The sequence below is a fragment of the Urocitellus parryii genome, chromosome 3 (genome assembly GCF_045843805.1).
Source record: "Urocitellus parryii isolate mUroPar1 chromosome 3, mUroPar1.hap1, whole genome shotgun sequence".
Taxonomy (NCBI): domain Eukaryota; kingdom Metazoa; phylum Chordata; class Mammalia; order Rodentia; family Sciuridae; genus Urocitellus; species Urocitellus parryii.
Genome location: NC_135533.1, coordinates 214,861,769 through 214,877,864, shown reverse-complemented (window position 1 = coordinate 214,877,864; position 16,096 = coordinate 214,861,769). Strand labels below are relative to the sequence as shown.

At 41.0% G+C, this 16,096-nt stretch overlaps 1 protein-coding gene across 2 annotated transcripts in view; it reads left to right on the top strand.

Moving 5' to 3' along the window:
• The first annotated feature begins 1,507 nt into the window (after window positions 1-1,507).
• Window positions 1,508-16,096, top strand: part of Hnrnpm (heterogeneous nuclear ribonucleoprotein M) — a 42,525-nt gene continuing 27,936 nt past the window's right edge. The window contains exons 1-2 of one of the 2 annotated variants that reach the window (XM_026411793.2): window positions 1,508-1,678; window positions 13,147-13,316. In XM_026411793.2, the coding sequence (XP_026267578.1) occupies window positions 1,566-1,678; window positions 13,147-13,316 (283 nt within the window). In that variant the 5' untranslated portion in view covers window positions 1,508-1,565. The remainder of the gene's footprint in view (window positions 1,679-13,146; window positions 13,317-16,096) is intronic. The other variant, XM_026411796.2, reaches the window with a different exon arrangement.

The following is a 16,096-nucleotide window of genomic DNA, read 5'->3' as shown; positions in this document are numbered from 1 at the left end:
ATTAAAAAAATACATGTGGACCTGGGGCATAGCTCAGTGATAGAGTACATGCTTAACATGTGCAAGTCTTGGGTTACATTCTCCAGCACCACCAAAAAGAAAAAATAACAGTTAAGAACAGTTTCCACTCATTTTGCATCTCCCGTGCTTCAGATATTATACTGGGCCCTTTATGCTCACTAAGTAATCTTGATACTATCCATACTTATGAGAGGTCACCATGGATGAGGTCCAGTTCTAAGCCTTCTCAGAAATCCTCCCTTTCTCCGATTCTTGCTATCACCCTCTGGGGTAGGAATAGCTATTATCTCCATTTTACAGGTGAGAAGACTGAAGCCCAGTGCAAGAAAACCTTTGAGGTTCTATAGCCTTAGGAAGCTGAGTTGGGAACCCTAGGTCTGCAATGCCTCAGTGCTGAGTCTTGTGCCCCACCTTCCATAATGACTCAGGAAAGAAGCAGAATGTGGTCATGCTAATAACAGCACCTATTTCTGAGCGCTTTTTGCATGCCAAGCTTTATACATTCCAGGGCTCAACAGTGGCCTGCATTTAATGCTCAGAGAAGCCCCTAAATATGGGTTCTCTGGAGTCTCTTATTAACTCTACTTTCAGATGAGCAAATTGAGCATCAGAGCAATGGGGTCACTGGTTCAAGGTCAGACATCCCTGATGGATCTAGTACAGTGTCTGGCCCTTCTTATTGTGTTCTGCACAAATTCCTGCCTGATACATAGCTCACCCACAAAGAAAAACCTTTTCTGTCCTGACTGGGAGGGCAAGGGGAAGCTAGTTTTGCAAAGTGCATAGACCAAGAGGCTGTAACTTGCTTGGCCTGTAGAACAGAGTAGAGGACTTTGTGGCTGGAACAGTGTGATTAAGGGGCAGGGATCAGAGAGGTAGGCAGAGTATCCTAGGAATGGGTGGGTGGTGCGCTGGTGGTCTGCAGAAACAAAGGATCACTTCCAAACACATTAGCTCTGCTGGTCCTTGAGGGTGCCCCTGGCCTCAGCAATCGGCATAGTCTTGCACCTATTTCTCCTCAGGCCAGCTTTGGAGTGTGGTGCCCCAGGTATGCCAAGAAGAGAAAAAAGCCTTCGTACTTCTCTTCTAATAGTTTAAATTACATCGAGAAGAAAGTTTTAATGTGGTGTTAGCCTGTCTCTAAAAAGTCCTCTAAACCTTCCAGGAACCTCCAGACAGAACTTTCGCTGTCCCTCTCCCCAGCTCTGGTTACAGAAAGCTGGGCGTGACTAGGTCCAGGTGTGTACACGTAGGTGTGAAGGGGAGACAGATGCTTCCCCTACAGGACTTGGAGCGCATGCGGAACGTCGGGTAAGTGTTTTAACTCAAACTTGTTGCGTGAATGAATGAATCCAAAGCGGCCGGTCTGCGCCTGTGCCTGGCGGGGGCGTGGCCTGGCCAGAGGCGTGGCCCGGGGCAGGAGGGGAGGAAGCGGGAGCGGATCGTGTCGCGCGCAGGCGTTACTGGTCGCTCCGAGTCACGTGAGCGCGCAGGCGCAGCGCCGCGCAGCCCGCTCCCTCACACAAAGCCCAGACGCGGAGAAAATGGCGGCAGGGGTCGAAGCGGCGGCAGAGGTGGCAGCGACGGAGCCCAAAATGGAGGAAGAGAGCGGCGCGGCCGGCGTGCCGAGTGGCAACGGGGCTCCGGGCCCGAAGGGGTAAGTATTCCATGGGTCGTTGTCCCGGGGCGAGCTCCCTCGGGGCGGCCGGCAGCGGCTCCGTTAGGTCTGTTGGCGGCCTTTCCTCGGCGCGGCCTCGTCCCTGGACTTCCCCTGCCGAGTGCGGAGGTGGCTTAGGCTACGGGGAGGGGAGCCGCGCGGCCCTAGGAGCGCTGAAGGATCACCCCCTACCGGCAGACGTCTCCACTCCTGCCCTTCCCCGGGCCGGGTCCGACGTCGCTAGCGAGGCCTCAGGCCGGGTCGCTGCGCGCGGGCGTGATGGCGCGGGCCCCGGAGCCGGAGAAGCGCGGAGTCCGAGGCCCGCCGCGACGCCCGCCTGTTGGTGACCTTGGACGCGTGGTTTCACACCCCCCCCCCCCGCCGCCCTACCCCGGGTCTCAGTTTCCCGACCCGTGAAGTGGGGGGAGGGGAGGGAGTGCGCGCGCAGGGCCTCGCGCGGTCATTCCCGGTAAACGGCAGCCGAGCGGGGGAGGTGTCGCCAAGGGCCGCGCGGCCGGGGCCAGCTCTTGCCCCCCCCTCCCCCCTCCAGCGCGCAGACCGGGTTCCCAGGCCGGCGGGCAGAGTCCCTCGGAATTGGCTCTGGCTTTGGCTGGAGGCCGCCGCCACCGCTCCGCGCGCCTTCTCCCCAGGTGCGCAGTAGGTATTAGTAGAAACCAGCAAAAAGCGGGAGAGAAACCTCTTTGGTGTTTCAGGGGAAAATGTTCCGTTTTAGTGGGGAATCGGCCACTTCTAGACTCCCGTCACGTTTTCGAGTCCTATTTCGGGATTGTTTAGAATCCTTGTTTTTCCAAAGTTTCTTTAAAGGAGTAGAGCATCAACCTGTGCCCCGATGAAACGCACTCATTCAGATTACAATCACTTGACAAACATGGAGGATGGGGAGGACTTAGGCACCCATTGGATTTCCATTTCCGCCATTTATAAGATTTGCTGTTTTCACCATTTTCAGGTGTGCATTTCAGTGGAGTTGAGTACATTCGTGATGTTGTGCAACTTCCACTGAATCCAGAACTTTCTCATCACCCCGAATATAAATGTAGCCATAAAACACTAACACAATATTCCCCTCCTCCCCTTCCACACTGTCCCTGATAATGCCTATTTTGTTTCTCTATGAATTTGTCTTCCCTCCACTTTTTGACCTGTGAGGCTTAATGAGTTTAGGAGGATCGAAAGTGAAGTAATTAAGCACTTAACCTTAGTGAGCATTCACCATATAAATCTGGAGAAAAATCCAGATTCTTTCTCTTTGATGAGAAAGAATGATGGGCAGAAACAAAATAATTATACTATGGTTAACTGGTCCTGTAGAAATCTAGAGAAAAACGTATATATCCCCAGCACTTTACTTTGGAAGCTGAATAGCCATGCATTCATTTCTTTCAACTTTCTCCCCCTTTCCTACTGAGCTACATCCCAAGTCCTTTTTATTTTTAATTTTGAGACAGGGGTCCCACTAAGTTGCTGAGTTGAATCCCCAATCACAGGGATTACAGGCTTGCATCACCCACCACATCTGGCATGACAAAAGTTGTTGAAATTAAACTCTTTAGAGGCCCATATCCAGAGGTGTTATGCAGGTTGACTTTTTTTAAAATAAACTTTTTAAAATTGTTGATAGATCTTTATTTTATTCATTTATTTGTGGAGCTGAGAAACGAACCCAGTGCCTCAAACATGTGAGGCAAGTGCACTATCACTGAGCCAGAACCCCAGCCTAAGGATTGACATTTTTGTAGTATAGTAATTAATTAGGCTGTTAGAAGATGATCAGTGAGGAGCATGAAGGAACCCTCCCCCACCTTTGGGAGCCTGATGTCCTTCCCCAGGAAGAGAAAAAAATGATTGAAGAGAGGCAGAGAAGACTGTTGAGCAAAGACCAGGGATTTGGCTATGTGCTTTATTTTATTTTTTCAGGGCTGAGGACAGAACTCTGGGCCTTGTGAGTGCTAGGCAAGTACTCTGCCACTGAGCTAAATCCCCAACCTCTATGTGCTTTATTTTTTAATTTTTTAAATATTTATTTATTTTTAGTTCTAGGTGGACACAACATCTTTGTTGGTATGTGGTTCTGAGGATCGAACCCGGGCCGCACGCATGCCAGGCTAGCGCGCTACCGCTTGAGCCACATCCCCAGCCCTATGTGCTTTATTTTTAAGAGTAATTTTTTTATGGTGTTAGGGGTTGAATCCAGGGCGCCATGCTTGCTAAATGGGCACTCATACTCCCAACTCTCTATACTTTATTTTTTAAAAACTGAAGTTAGGGCAGAAGGTTGGAGCACTGAGGGCCATCTGGTGGACACTGAATTGTAAGCTAAGGAATTGGGATTTTTACTTTGAAAGCCTTTAAGAGATGGGAGGAAAATAGAAGCTGCTCTTTTGACTTACCTCTGCACCAGTAGAGGGATGTGCTATAGATCAGAAAGGCAGTCAACAAGCTTGATAGAGGACCCTGTAGTAAATTGTTTTGAAGCATGTGAGATATGTGTCCTATTTATTTATTTTGGTACCAGAGATTGACCAGTGGTGCTTAACCAGTGACCCACATCCCCAGCTCTTTTTTTATTTTAGAGACAGGGTCTTGCTGAGTTGCTTTAGGACTTGTGAAGTTGCTGAGGCTAGCTTTGAATTTGGGATTTTCCTGCCTCAGCCTCCGGAGCTGCTGTGCCACTGTGCCCTGCAAGATATGTTCTATTTAGAGTCAGGATTTAGAATTAGATTATATAGGGGGGAAATAAGTAATGTGGTTTAGTTGTTTTTTTTTTTAAATTAAAGGTTATATACAGTATTTAATGTCAGTGACTTGACCTGCTTCCCTTCCTGATTGAATGGAATAGTTTTTTATTCTTTATTTTTTACTTGTTCTAAACAGTTATCAATGACAATAGAATGCATTTTGACATATCATACATAAATGGAATGTAACTTCTCATTCTTCTGATTGTACATGATGTAGAGTTACACCAGTTGTGTAATCACATACGCACATAGGGTAATAATGTACAATTCATTCTATTATTCTTACCCCTGTACTCTCTCCCTTCCCTTCACTCCCCTCTGTCTGATCCAAAGTACCTCTATTCTTCTCTAGTCCTTCCTCCCTATTATGTGGAGTAGTTGTTTTAAAAATAAGCATTATGGGCTGGGGATGTGGCTCAGCGGTAGCGCGCTCGCCTGGCGTGCGTGCGGCCCGGGTTCGATCCTCAGCACCATATACCAACAAAGATGTTGCGTGCGGCCCGGGTTCGAGCCTCAGCACCATATACCAACAAAGATGTTGTGTCCGCCGAGAACTAAAAAATAAATATTAAAAAAAAAAAATTCTCTCTCTCTCTCTCTCTCTCTCCTCTCTCACTCTCTCTTTAAAAAAAAAATAAGCATTAATATTTAGCATGGATTTCTGAGGAGGTGCTGTTGGTGTTAATTCTGTTCTACATTGAGAAAGCTTTTGTTTGTTTTTGTGGTGCCTAGGGATTAACCCAAAGCCTTGAGTTTACTAGGCAAGCACTCTATCCCCCAGTGGGAGAACTTTTTTTAAACAATTAAGAAAACAAGTTGACCAGAGACTGTAGGTGAGACCATTTTGACATTAAGTCCTCTGCTGCTTCCTTAACACTACCACTTAACAGACATTTGAATTGTTTTATTTAACCCAGATTCTCTATCCTTTGTAATGTTGACTACTTTAAAAAAGTGATTTTAGGGCTGGGCTTTTAATTGCCTAGCAAGCATAAAAATAAATAAACAAAACAAAAATATTGTGTTCATGGGCAACTTAAATTTTTTTTTTTTTGAAAAAATGATTGTATACTTGGTGAAAAGGATTTTTTTTTTTTTTTTGGTGGCATTTGATTGAAACCAGGGGCTTTTCGACTGTTGAGCTGGTTCCCCAACCATTTTTAATTTTAATAGGGGGTTTTGCTAAATTGCCCATGCAGACCTTGAAATTGTGATTTTCTTTCTTACCACTCCAGAATTGCTGAGATTATGGGTATGACTGGGTTGGGACAAGGAATTTTTTTTCTGTACTGGGAATTGAATCCAAGGACATTTAACTACTGAGCGACATCCCCAGCCCTTTATATTTTATTTAGAGACAAGTCTTGCTGAGTTGCTTAAGGCCTGGCTAAGATGCTGAGGCTGGCTCAGCCTCCCAAGTTGCTGGGATTATAGGTGTGAACCACCGTGCCTGGTTGGGACAAGGAATTTTGAAGCACATCAGAGTGTTCTGGTTTAGAATGGGAGTTTTGGATTATTTGAATGCATGTTTCCAGAGTTTCACTTTGTCTTTTGATTTTATTCATTGCTGGGAAAAGAAATAATAGCCTGCAAATATTAGCTTGCTTTTTATTGTAGGGAGGATGTTTCTCAAATGGACTTTCAAATTATAATGATTTGCAGTCATAGGATTAAAAGCAGAGTTTCCCTTTGGTAATTTGCAATGGGTTCAATATCTAGGTTTCCTCAGCCAGGACTCTGGTTGGTATCAGTAGATGCAACATTAGAATCTATTACCTTCCCCCCCCCCCCCTTTGAATAACCTTTTATAAAGGTATAGCATACATATAGAAATGTGCACCAGTTACAAAAGCACAGCTCAATGAGTTTTCACAAATGGCACACAAGAGCTTTATTAATCTACTTTTAGTTACTGTAACAGAATCTGAAGCTTGAGTCTTCCATTCCCTTCCTTAACCCTCAAGAAAATTATTGGTAGGTAATTTTGTTATTGCAACAGTTACTGTGTGCCAGGTCTCTCCTTTTAACTTGTTAGGGAGTAACCTTCTTTTATGGATGAGAGAATTGAGGCCAAGTAAAAGACACAGTTACATTGGGGTAAAGACCTTGACATATGTCACTTGCAGTACTGCTCTTTAGGTATTTTGCTTTAAACATTTACCAGTTTTGCCTTTTGTTGGGCTGTTCTTTATTGATTCTCATGGCACTTGTGAGCTACCATGGATACAGTAGTTATGCTGGTTTTGCTGGTAAAGAACCAAGGGCTGGGGCTGGGGTTGTGGCTCAGCAGTGGAGTGCTGGCCTAGCACGGGCGAGGCCCTGCATTTGATCCTCAGCACCACATTGAAAAAAATAAATAAAATAAAGGTATTGTGTCCAATTACAACTAAAAAATAAATGTATAAGAAAAAGAACCAGATAGGTAAAGAGTTGAGCCACATGGGTAGGTAAATGGTGGACCTGAATCTTGAAATGCTCTCTACATCTTGCATGCATTATAAGAACTCAGGGTTTAAAGGATTTCTGTGAAGAATCACTTAACATAAGGAATGGTTCTTAAGTGGAGAGGAAGGATTTTGCCCTTCAGAAGATGTGATCAGAATTTCAGGGTATTGAGGAAATGATCCTTCAAACTATACGTTCCTTGATTGAGAAACTACAAGTAATGAGAGTACATATTATACATGATAAATCATTGCTTTAATGCAGTAAATATAGCAGTCCTTTGTGGAGTAGGCATTCAAAACTTTATTAGTTGTGATCTTTATGTATTGTACAATTCTAGTATGTTGGAGCAGTGATTAGATAAAGGTCAGTTTTCAAGGAAACCAGTCAGTGAAATTATTCCAAAACCATATTATATATAATTAGTCTTATTTTAATGGTTCAGGACATATTTAAAAGATATTTTAGACTTTGTTTATCAGTATATTATTAAATAACAATTTGATAGAGTGTCAGCATTTTTATTTGACTGTGTCTGTTTAGAACTTTGGATTGATAATTGGGTGTCAGAATCTAGTTTTCATTGGCAAATTGGAATTAAGAGAGTCAGTTGGCAAATACAGTATTGATAAAAAATTTAGCTGGTTTAAGTAGATCTGCCTATTGAAAGATTACAAATTTTGTTCCTCTATGTTGAAGTTACGAAGTCAGGTTACTGGGATTAGTATTGAAATGTAGCAAACAAGATAGGAAGTATAAGTCTATTTTATAATTGATGCAATGATTTACACATTTAAAATGTACAGTTTGATAACTGTTAGCTTGTGTGGATTCTTCACTGAAATCAACATGAATGTATCCATATTCTGCACAAGTATCTTCTTGTCCATTTGTAATTGCCAGTTTGTAATCCTATCCTTCCAACAACTCTTCCCTGCCCCCTTCTCCCCTACCCCTGGGCAACCCTTGATCAACTTTCTATCAGTGTACAGTGTTCTCTGGGGATGACCCTCCCATGCCTCTGGGAGGTTTGGAAGTGTCTTAAGAGACATTTTTTTTTTTTTTTTATCTTCACCTTCATGACTTAGGTATTGAGTAGAGGCAGTAGATGCTGGTAAACATCCTGCAATGCTCCAGACAACCCTCTGCAACAAAGGAGTATTTGGCTCATAGTGTCAGTAGTGCTGAGGTTAAAAAATACTCTACAGATTAGTTTGCTATGTATGATTTTCTCATATGTTGAATCACAGTAGTACTCTTTTCTGGGGGTTTGGCTTCTTTGAGGATAATTACTTTTGAGATTCATCTCTAATTGCGTGTAGTTTATTACTTTTTGTTATATAGATATACTACAATTTGTTTATTTACCTGTTAGATATTTGAATTTCCAGCTTGGGGATATTAAAAATAATGCTGCTGTGAATATTTGAGTACAAATTTTGGTATGGCTGTATGCTTTGTTTTGTCTTGGGTAAGTAGTTAATTGTGGGTAATTGGGTCTAGTTGAATATGCAATTATTTTTTAAGGTAGTACCAAACTTTGCCAAAGTGGTCATGCTATTACATTCTTACCAGTTCCTCCATATCCTTTTTATTGTTTGGTATGAATTTATTTTTATTTAGTTTTTTGATAAAGGGATTTAACCTCTGAGCTACATCCCCAGTCCTTTTTTATTTATTTATTTTTTACTTTGAAGATAGGTCCTTGCTAAGTTGCTAAGGCTGACCTCCCAACTTGCAGTCCTCCTGCCTCAACTTCCTGAGTTGCCGGGATTGCAGGCATGTACCACCATATCTGGCTTGGATGTTCTTTTTTCTTTTTATTTTTAAAAATATTTTTAGTTGTAGTTAGACAGTATACATTTATTTTATTTATTTATTTTTATGTGATGTTGAGGTTTGAACTCAGCGTCTTGCGTGTGCTAGGCGGGGGCTCTACTGCTGAGCCACAACCCTTGCCCCCCACCCCCCCATACTCTTTCTAATGTTAGCTCTTTTGACAGATGTGTAGTGGTATCTGGCTTTATTTTGCATTTCTTTTCTTTTCCTTTTTTTTTTTTTAAAGAGAGAGAGAGAATTTTTAATATTTATTTTTTAGTTGGCGGACACAACATCTTTGTTGGTATGTGGTGCTGAGGATCGAACCTGGGCCGCACGCATGCCAGGGGAGCGCTACCGCTTGAGCCACATCCCTAGCCCCTTTATTTTGCATTTCCCTAGTGACTGGTGATGTTGGATTTCTTTGCATGTGCTTATTTGCCATCCATATATCTTTGGAGAACTGTCTTCAGAACTTGTGTCCATTTTAAAAATTGTGTTTTTATTACTGAGTTTTGAGGTGTTCTTTCTATATTTTGGATATAACACCTTTGTCCAAATACTGACTTTGCAAATATTTTCTTTTTTTTAAATTTGCATTTTTAATTTACATTTTATATTTTTATTTTTGTACATTTTGATAAGGGTCTTATAGTTTGTGGCATGACTTATTTTAAAGGCTGATTTATCACTTTTTTAGATTTATCTATTTTAAGTTTGGTTTTGTATGTGATGCTGAGGTATAGAGTATGGGTAGAACTTTATTTTGAGACAGGGTCTTACTAAGTTGCTTAGCTCCTTGCTTTTGTTGAGGCTGGCTTTGAACTCAAAATCCTTCTGCCTCAGCCTCCCAAGCCACTGGGATTACAGGTGTGCGTCACCATGCTTGGTACAAACCTCATTTTAAATGTCTATGATACTCCAAATATTTTAGGTGTAAAGCAATTTGTTTTTATCAATATCAAAGTATAATCTATCTAAAAATGTCATTCTAAAAGGCCTTCAAAATTAAATGTATATATTTTAGGGATAGAAATATTTTCCTCATTTTATTCTGAAGATAAGTGAGAAAATAGGATTGGACATTTAAAAATGAACTTTCCAGAATATCACTATCAACATCCTCTATATACGAACATATGTCTTGAGTGAAATTTCTTTGAGGGTCCTTTTCTTTCTGCAAAGAATACAATTGATGGTGATCATTAGGTATTCAGAATGGTTAATTTTTTAAAAGCTGGAAGTGACAAGAGAAAGTTCTTATGAGGAAACTTCATGGACAGAGGAAATGATTAGCCAGAGCAGGATTTGTTTGCAGTGAGCTGCTTTCTCAGTGTTGAGCCATGTGATATGGATTAACCCTAAAACAAATACTCAGCTTCTGGTGAGATTGGGTAGTTTATTCTTAGCCATTTGTGGATCAGCAGAATGTGGGCTAGACATTTTGTTCAGTACTGTGACTTTATTTATTTGTTTGAAATTAACAGGTGAGGAGTATGAAAACAAACTATTTCTGTGTCAATTTTTTTTTTTTTTTAATACTGGAGATTGAAGTCAGGGACACTCACCACTGAGCCACATCCCCAGCCCTATTTTGTATTTTATTTAGAGACAGGGTCTCACTGAGTTGCTTAGTGCTTCTCTGTTGCTGAGGCTGGCTTTGAATCTGTGATTATCCTGTGTCAGCCTCCTGAGCTACTGGGATTACAGGCATGCACCACTGCTCCTGGTTCAAAATAATTTTTTAATGTAAATCTAAGTATTTAAAAAGAAAACTATTATTAAAACATTTTCATCCCCAGACCTTTTGGTGGACCATGGCATGTTGATTCGTCTATGTTTTATGATTTTTTTTTTAAAAGAGAGAGTGAGAGAGAATTTTTAATATTTTTCAGTTCTCGGTGGACACAACATCTTTGTTGGTATGTGGTGCTGAGGATCAAACCCGGGTCGCACGCATGCCAGGCGAGCGAGCGCGCTACCGCTTGAGCCACATCCCCAGCCCTGTTTTATGATTTTTAACACTTATCTGCCAGGAAGGAGAAAGAAATGCTTTGGCGGATATTTTCTCTTTGGCAGATTGGTGCAGGACTTGACAGAGTAGACAGGTGGGCTTTTGTGACAGTTGTGGGTTCTCTTTGTGATGTTTAGCCACCCTAAGCAGAGATCTGTTGTGAGCTCAGGTAGACTGAGTGAAGAATTCTGTGAATTGGGGGATCAGAATGGTTATAACATACTCCATCTGCTAGCCTGTTTGAAGAGAAGCCTGCGGATGCTGTGCTGATATAGCTCAGATCACCAAGGAGGCTGCTTTCCTTATATAGTTTTTTTTTAATTATTAATATGGTGCTGGTATTGAACCCATGGCTTTATGCATGCTAGGGAAGTGCTCTACCACTGAGCCAAATTCCCATCCCTGCTTTCCTTAGTTTAACCTTTTATCAAGTAGGGTATAGGTCATAGTTATAGTGTACCTTCACTGCCATACTATTTGTCACTCTTGTGTTTGCATGTGGAGGACCAGTAAAGATGATTTTGGGGACTATAAAAAATTAGCTTTAAGTACATTAAAAGAAAGTCCTTCAGGTACCATCTGGTGTTTGAATAGCATTCTCCCTCAAGAGGAAGCCAGATCCCAGAATAAAAAGATCAGCCCTTTAATTAAATAAAGGTAGTTGTACAAATCATCAATACCATAGTCTTGGCGTTTTTGTTTTCTATTTTTTTTAATGCTAGAGCCTGTGGTTTGGAAGTCACTGGTGTTCTCACTGGTGGAAAGCCTAAGGCTCAAGAAGCAAAAAGTGCAAGAAAGACTTAGTCCCCTGAGGAACTCTCCAAAGCTGCTGCTCCCCACTTGTCAGTCTCCATATAGTTATGGGGGGCTGAATTTGAGCAGGCATCTGAGAGAACAGCTCATTTAGCTGTGATTCTATACACAGTGGTTTCCAGACTGATGGCCCATACTGTGCTTTGGAAATGTATGTGTTTTTTTTTTTTTTTTTAACTTTTTTTCTTTGAAATCTGTTCATGTCCCACTCAACCAAAATTATTATTGGTAGCGCTTAGAGATGAAATGTTAAAGCATGGAAGACACATGCTTTAGTCCCAAGACAAACAGGCAAAAAGAAGGAAAGATTAACAAAGGTAAAGAGTTTTACAGGGAACGCTAAATCAAAAAAGCATCCATCCTTCTTTGTGGAAGGTAGGATTGTTAGCACTGTCTCCTGTCTACAAGAGTTGCTCAGCTTCAGTTTCCTAGCTTCAAAGTAGTAGAGTTGAATAGAGAATGTCTCCCCCCCCCCCTTTTGGCACTTGTTCCACCACTGAGCTACACATCTTTGGTTTTGTATTAAATATACCATTTATACCATTTTAACCACTGTTAAATAAATAGTTAAGTGCGGTGTGGTGCAGTCATCAAGACTGTCTATTCAGGACTGGAGTGATAGCTCAGTGCTTGCCTAATGCCTGTGAGGCACTGGGTTCAATCCTAGCACCACATAAACACAAAGGCATTGAGTCCATATACAACAACAACAACAACAAAAAAAGACTTGTCTATTCTCAGAATTATATCATCCCAAATTCTACACCTTAAATATGGTAACTTCCCATTCTACTAAACACCAGACCCTGGTTATCTGTTTTTACTTTCTGTCTCTATGAATCTGCTTATTCTAGTTATCTCATATAAGTAAATCATACAGTGTTTGTCCTTTTTTGTCTGGCTTATTTCACTTAACATCATGTCCTGAGGTTCATCCATGTAGCATGTGTCAGAACTTAGTTCCTTTTGGAAAATTTCACTGCATGGATGTGCCACATTATGTTTATTCCATTTACCTGTTGGTGAACACTTTGGTTATGTGAAGCCTTTATGTATAATGGTGCTAAGAACTTTGGTGTACAAATATCTTGAGTTCCTGCTTTTAAATTTTGGGAGGTATGTACTTAGGAGTAGAACCACTGAGTTATGGTAATTTTTTTGTCTAATTTTGAATAATCACCAAATTGTTTTTCCTAGTGGCTGCACCATTTTATCCACCATACCCCCAGTAATGAGAGACTTTCATGAAGTGAAAATTGCTTGGGACTTTGTGCACCGTCTTGTATTTCCGTCCCGTGAAATTTTATTAATCTTCCCTTTTGTTTCTGTCTTAGAATTAACACACCTTGGACAGGTAATTGGCCTTACTTTCCTGTGTTACAGCCATAGGAGCATTCATAAGCCTAGGAAAGTGCATTTTTCTGGGGAATGTTTTGTTAATAGGTGGGTTTTAAGGAACCACACTACTGCAACTATCTGCCCTGTGGAACACTTTAGGTTTCAGAGTCTCAAATCCAGTATTCATTTTGTGTGGAATTGTAAACCTATCAAATCAAATATTGGCTCTCACCTTGTGCTAACATAAACCCTTTGTATTTTTTCTCTTTTGAATTCAGTGAAGGAGAACGACCTACTCAGAATGAAAAGAGAAAGGAGAAAAACATAAAAAGAGGAGGCAATCGCTTTGAGCCATATGCCAATCCAACTAAAAGATACAGAGCCTTCATCACAAACATACCTTTTGATGTAAAATGGCAGTCACTTAAAGACCTGGTTAAAGAAAAAGGTAATGGTACTGGTGGTTGAGTAGGGTAAGAAGGTTGGTGTGTCATCTTCTGTGTGGCTAATTCCTTGGTTAATTTTTGTCAGTGGAAGCTGCTCTGGGAAGAGTGTGTGTTCTGTCCAAGCTTAGAGTTAACCCCACTCCACTTTTTATTGTGATCTTGCCTATGTCAAGCAGAGTGGCTTGTATGGTCCCTTGGCCCATAAATGGTTTTAGTGGCTTGATATGGTTAGTAGGGCTTTGATTAGGCTTGAGGGGGGCCTTTTTGTTTTAAGGTAATTCATCGAATTCTTCATTATTTGGGGAAGATTTTTATCTTTTTAATTTTTTTTTTAAGTCTGGCAGGAAGGTAGTTTATTTAAATTTTGTGGATGTCCTCTTGGGTTCAAATTTTGGTAGCTGAAATGTATGCTGTTTAGATTTTAAACTGTAAAATACTAGCTTCTGTTTTCCTGCTTTGGGAAAAATAACAACAGATTGGCAGTTGGAGAGCTCAAAATAAAATATTTGCTTAGTAATGTGCCTTGAAAGATGTACATTATCTGAGCTCAGGTATCCAAATTTTAGCTTAGGGATGGGAAGCAACCGAGTTCTGCTGCCACCAGGAGATCTGAGGAGGCTGCCCCAAGGTCCTCTGTCTCACCCCCATATACAATACATGTGTTCTCCTCTTCTTCACTCCTGTTCTGCTATTGTCTTCCTTTCTTTCCTCATTCTTGGCCCTGCTGGTGGCACTGAAGACTAAAGAGATTGCTTTGCCCTGATTTAGACAAAACTGTTGGTAGAGAAAAATTTGTATGATGCCTTGAGCTCCCTTCTCCCCCCAAGGGAACCCTAGAATCAAATCACCCTTCATGGAGTCTTTTTGAAGGACTGAAAGGAATCGGTTTTCTGGAGCATTCATCATGAAGAGAGATGTGGGCTTGATTTGTCAAATGATGAACATTTCAGTGACAAAGATGCCACTTGGATAGGCCATTTTGGTATGTGTACTGGTGCTCCCTGCATTAGGTTTTGAAACTCTGAATGGCCACTGCCATCATTATCCCATCACTTATTTTGACCATGACATGCAAGAAGCACTAGGCACCGTGAACCTCTCTGTATAGTCATGTGTGCTGCTCCCATGTGGTATTTCTCCAGATAATACAGATGATGGAAAAATGTTTGGTGTGAGATTTGTTTTCCTGACTTGATCAGCCAAATCATTCCTGCCAATACTCCTAGGGCAAGAGTGAAGTTTCTTTTGTCTGAAGGACGTGTCATGTGGCATCCCAGATGCAGTGTTCTTGGTTTTTGGGACTGCTGCTTCAATAGAATTTCTGTACAGTACAGTTGGGTCTTATTCGAATTAGTTCTTGGAATAACCCCCAAATTTGTGTTCTTGTGATTTGGTTGAACCTCTGAATTGCTATTTCCATTGATAATAAGGTATAGTAGTTCCAAGAACCAGGAATGTGGCTTTGAAAATGCAATTGTTAGAATTTTGTAAGAGATTGCAGGCCAAATTATTTTTTCATTTTTAGGAGTGTGTGAACCAGTTTTGGGACATGATGGATAAAGTAGGTGACATTTTTACTGCTTTACCATTCAGTAATTCAGTTTTGGAAGCCTTAAAGCTGGTAGCAGCAGCAGCAGCAGCAGCCATGACGTTTCTGGATGTAGAAGCAGTTCACCTCAATTTACTATTTTGCACTGTATTAAGTGTGGAGCCAGCCTGGTGGTTGATTTGGATACTTCCAAACTGGTTCTCATATTCTCCTGGCATACTGCTATGAATGCCTGGGCTCAGCCCTTTTCAGTGTATTTTTGGTGGTGTAATTTAGAATTACAGGTGTGCAGTAAATCCGTCATTTTTAACGAACCTTAAAATGTTCTTGTTTAGAGCTCCCCTGTATTGGTTAATTACTTAGCCATTTAATTAAATTATTAGCAGTATTGGATTGTGGGTAAAGTGATTCATAAGAGAAAGGTAACTTTATAGTAATGCTCATTTTCAATATATGAAACCTAAAGAAATGGTGTTTACATACATTTGACTCCTTAAGAAATGTCCTCATTCTTTCCATTATGAAATTTTAAAAATACACTTTTATTCATGTCTTGGTATACCAAAACTAAGTCTCAATAGTTATTTTAAAGCTGTTGGCAATAAGTCGTCAGATTTTTGAAGACTTAACACAGGGAAAATGGCAAATAGAGGCACTTTCACCCTAAAAGAGTTAAATCACTTTTCAGTCCATAGAGTTCATTCCTGATAAAATCTTAGTCCTATTATTTTGAGAAACTAGTAAATAAGAGCTAGAATTAGTTGTCCTCGACTTGAATTTTCTGTCATTGCAGCAGTGTCTAATTGCAGGTCTCAGAACTAAAGTAGTAGCTTTGGCAAGAGGGGAGCTTTTCTCAGGGTAATTGTGCATGAAATTATCTTGTGTACCAATCCCTGATTCCTGATCTTTTCCTTCTTTTAAACCTTCTTTGTTTAATTTTAGCTTTTAGATGGATTCTAGGAGATTCTGTTAATAATCTGAGATATTATGTGAGCTGGTCTTGTAAAAATTTTTGTTTACAAGCTTATTTGGTGGCACTGTCGTGAAAAATCAGCATTGCCGATTTTAAAGGGAAAATGTGTCAAAGCTTTTTTGTCTTGAGGCTGGCCGCTGTTTTGTTCAAACCCTCTTCTGTCCTAGCAGTCAGAGAGATGTAGGTTAGACACTGTTTTTGTGATTGCTCTTGCTCTAAGCACCTGCTTCCTGCCTTCCCCTTCCTGCTGCAGGTGTCCT